Source organism: Plasmodium relictum (genome assembly GCF_900005765.1).
Source record: "Plasmodium relictum strain SGS1 genome assembly, chromosome: 7".
NCBI classification, from domain to species: Eukaryota; Apicomplexa; class Aconoidasida; order Haemosporida; family Plasmodiidae; genus Plasmodium; species Plasmodium relictum.
In genome coordinates this window covers 1,239,025-1,240,310 of record NC_041685.1, presented here as the reverse complement: position 1 = coordinate 1,240,310, position 1,286 = coordinate 1,239,025, and the positions used below count along the sequence as shown (strand labels likewise).

The 1,286-nt window shown below is 21.5% G+C and overlaps 1 protein-coding gene across 1 annotated transcript; it reads left to right on the top strand.

Annotated features, from left to right (window-relative positions):
• Nucleotides 1-276: 276 nt before the first annotated feature.
• On the top strand, nucleotides 277-897 carry PRELSG_0733500 (hypothetical protein; the record flags this gene model as incomplete). Its single annotated transcript, XM_028676047.1, has 2 exons — nucleotides 277-579; nucleotides 700-897. The coding sequence occupies 2 exons, from the start codon at nucleotides 277-279 to the stop codon at nucleotides 895-897; spliced, it is 501 nt and encodes a 166-aa protein (XP_028532575.1).
• Nucleotides 898-1,286: the final 389 nt, after the last annotated feature.

Sequence of the window (1,286 nt, the reverse complement as noted above, 5' to 3'; positions counted from 1 at the left end):
ATATTTTAATGAATATATTTAATTTATTATCTAGAGTTTTTTATAATGAATAATATTAAAATAAATAATAAATATTATTCTTTATTTTAGAATATCTAATTATTTTTCATTTTTACTTATTTTATAATATTAATTATTATTTTACTGCCTATTTTTAAATAATTTTAAACAATAATTCTATTTGAATATTATTATAAAATTATATATTTTATGAACTAAAATTAGTTTTTACATTAAAAATACTGTCTTTTTTTTTTTTAAATATAATAATTAAATATGTATCCTGAACAAACAGAAGGTAACAGCACCTCTTCAGACCAAAATGAATCTGAAGTACCACTTCCTGTAACAGATACATTAGATGAATTATCGGAACTTATTTATATCCCTGATAATTCTGATCATATACATGTTCTATTAGAACCACAAATCCTCTTAGAAAGTAACGCGCATTCACAAAATTCTCTATCAAATTTTGAAAACTCTGGCCAAGGTCATGGATCAGGTGTATTTTTTGATAGTAATTTCATGAATATGGCTATGTTGGTACCTATAGTTCTTCATTTAGCATATCGTAGAGTAAGATAAAATTTATATTTATAGAATTTTTCATTTCTTACACTTTTTTTAATAATCTGAAATAAAATTTATTGATATAAAAAATTCATTTTTTCAAATTATTATTATTTTATATTATAGGGTAATTCCTCTAGTAGAGCATTGAGAAGAACACAAATAAATACGCATTCACCTGAACTAACATCAGATGGAGAAGAAGTAGTAGAAGAAGAAGAAGGAGAAGGAGAAGGAGAAGGAGAAGATATCCATATACCTTATAATACAGAGGAATCAAATATTGGAATATTTGATGATGTCTCATCTATTCTCGGGGAATAACACAACTGATCGTTGAACGTATGCTATTTGGTAACAATAAGATGATGAATGAATGCAATAACACTATACAATCTTTTTACTTTAATTCATTTAACAAATATTTTATTTTGTATATTTTCTTTATATATATATAAAGAAAATTTGTAACACGATATTACTTTTATTTGTTCATATAGTTTAAAATATTGATTTAAATTATCACTTTAATTTTTTTTAATAAAAGCAATATTTTTCTTATATATACATATATATATTAATTGTAATATTATATCATTTAATTATAAAAACTATTGTTATCTCCGTAAATACAACTAAAATTCTTTTCATAGAGTATTATAATTATTATTATTAGTATCTTAATTTTCACTATTATAACCATAAAAAATAAT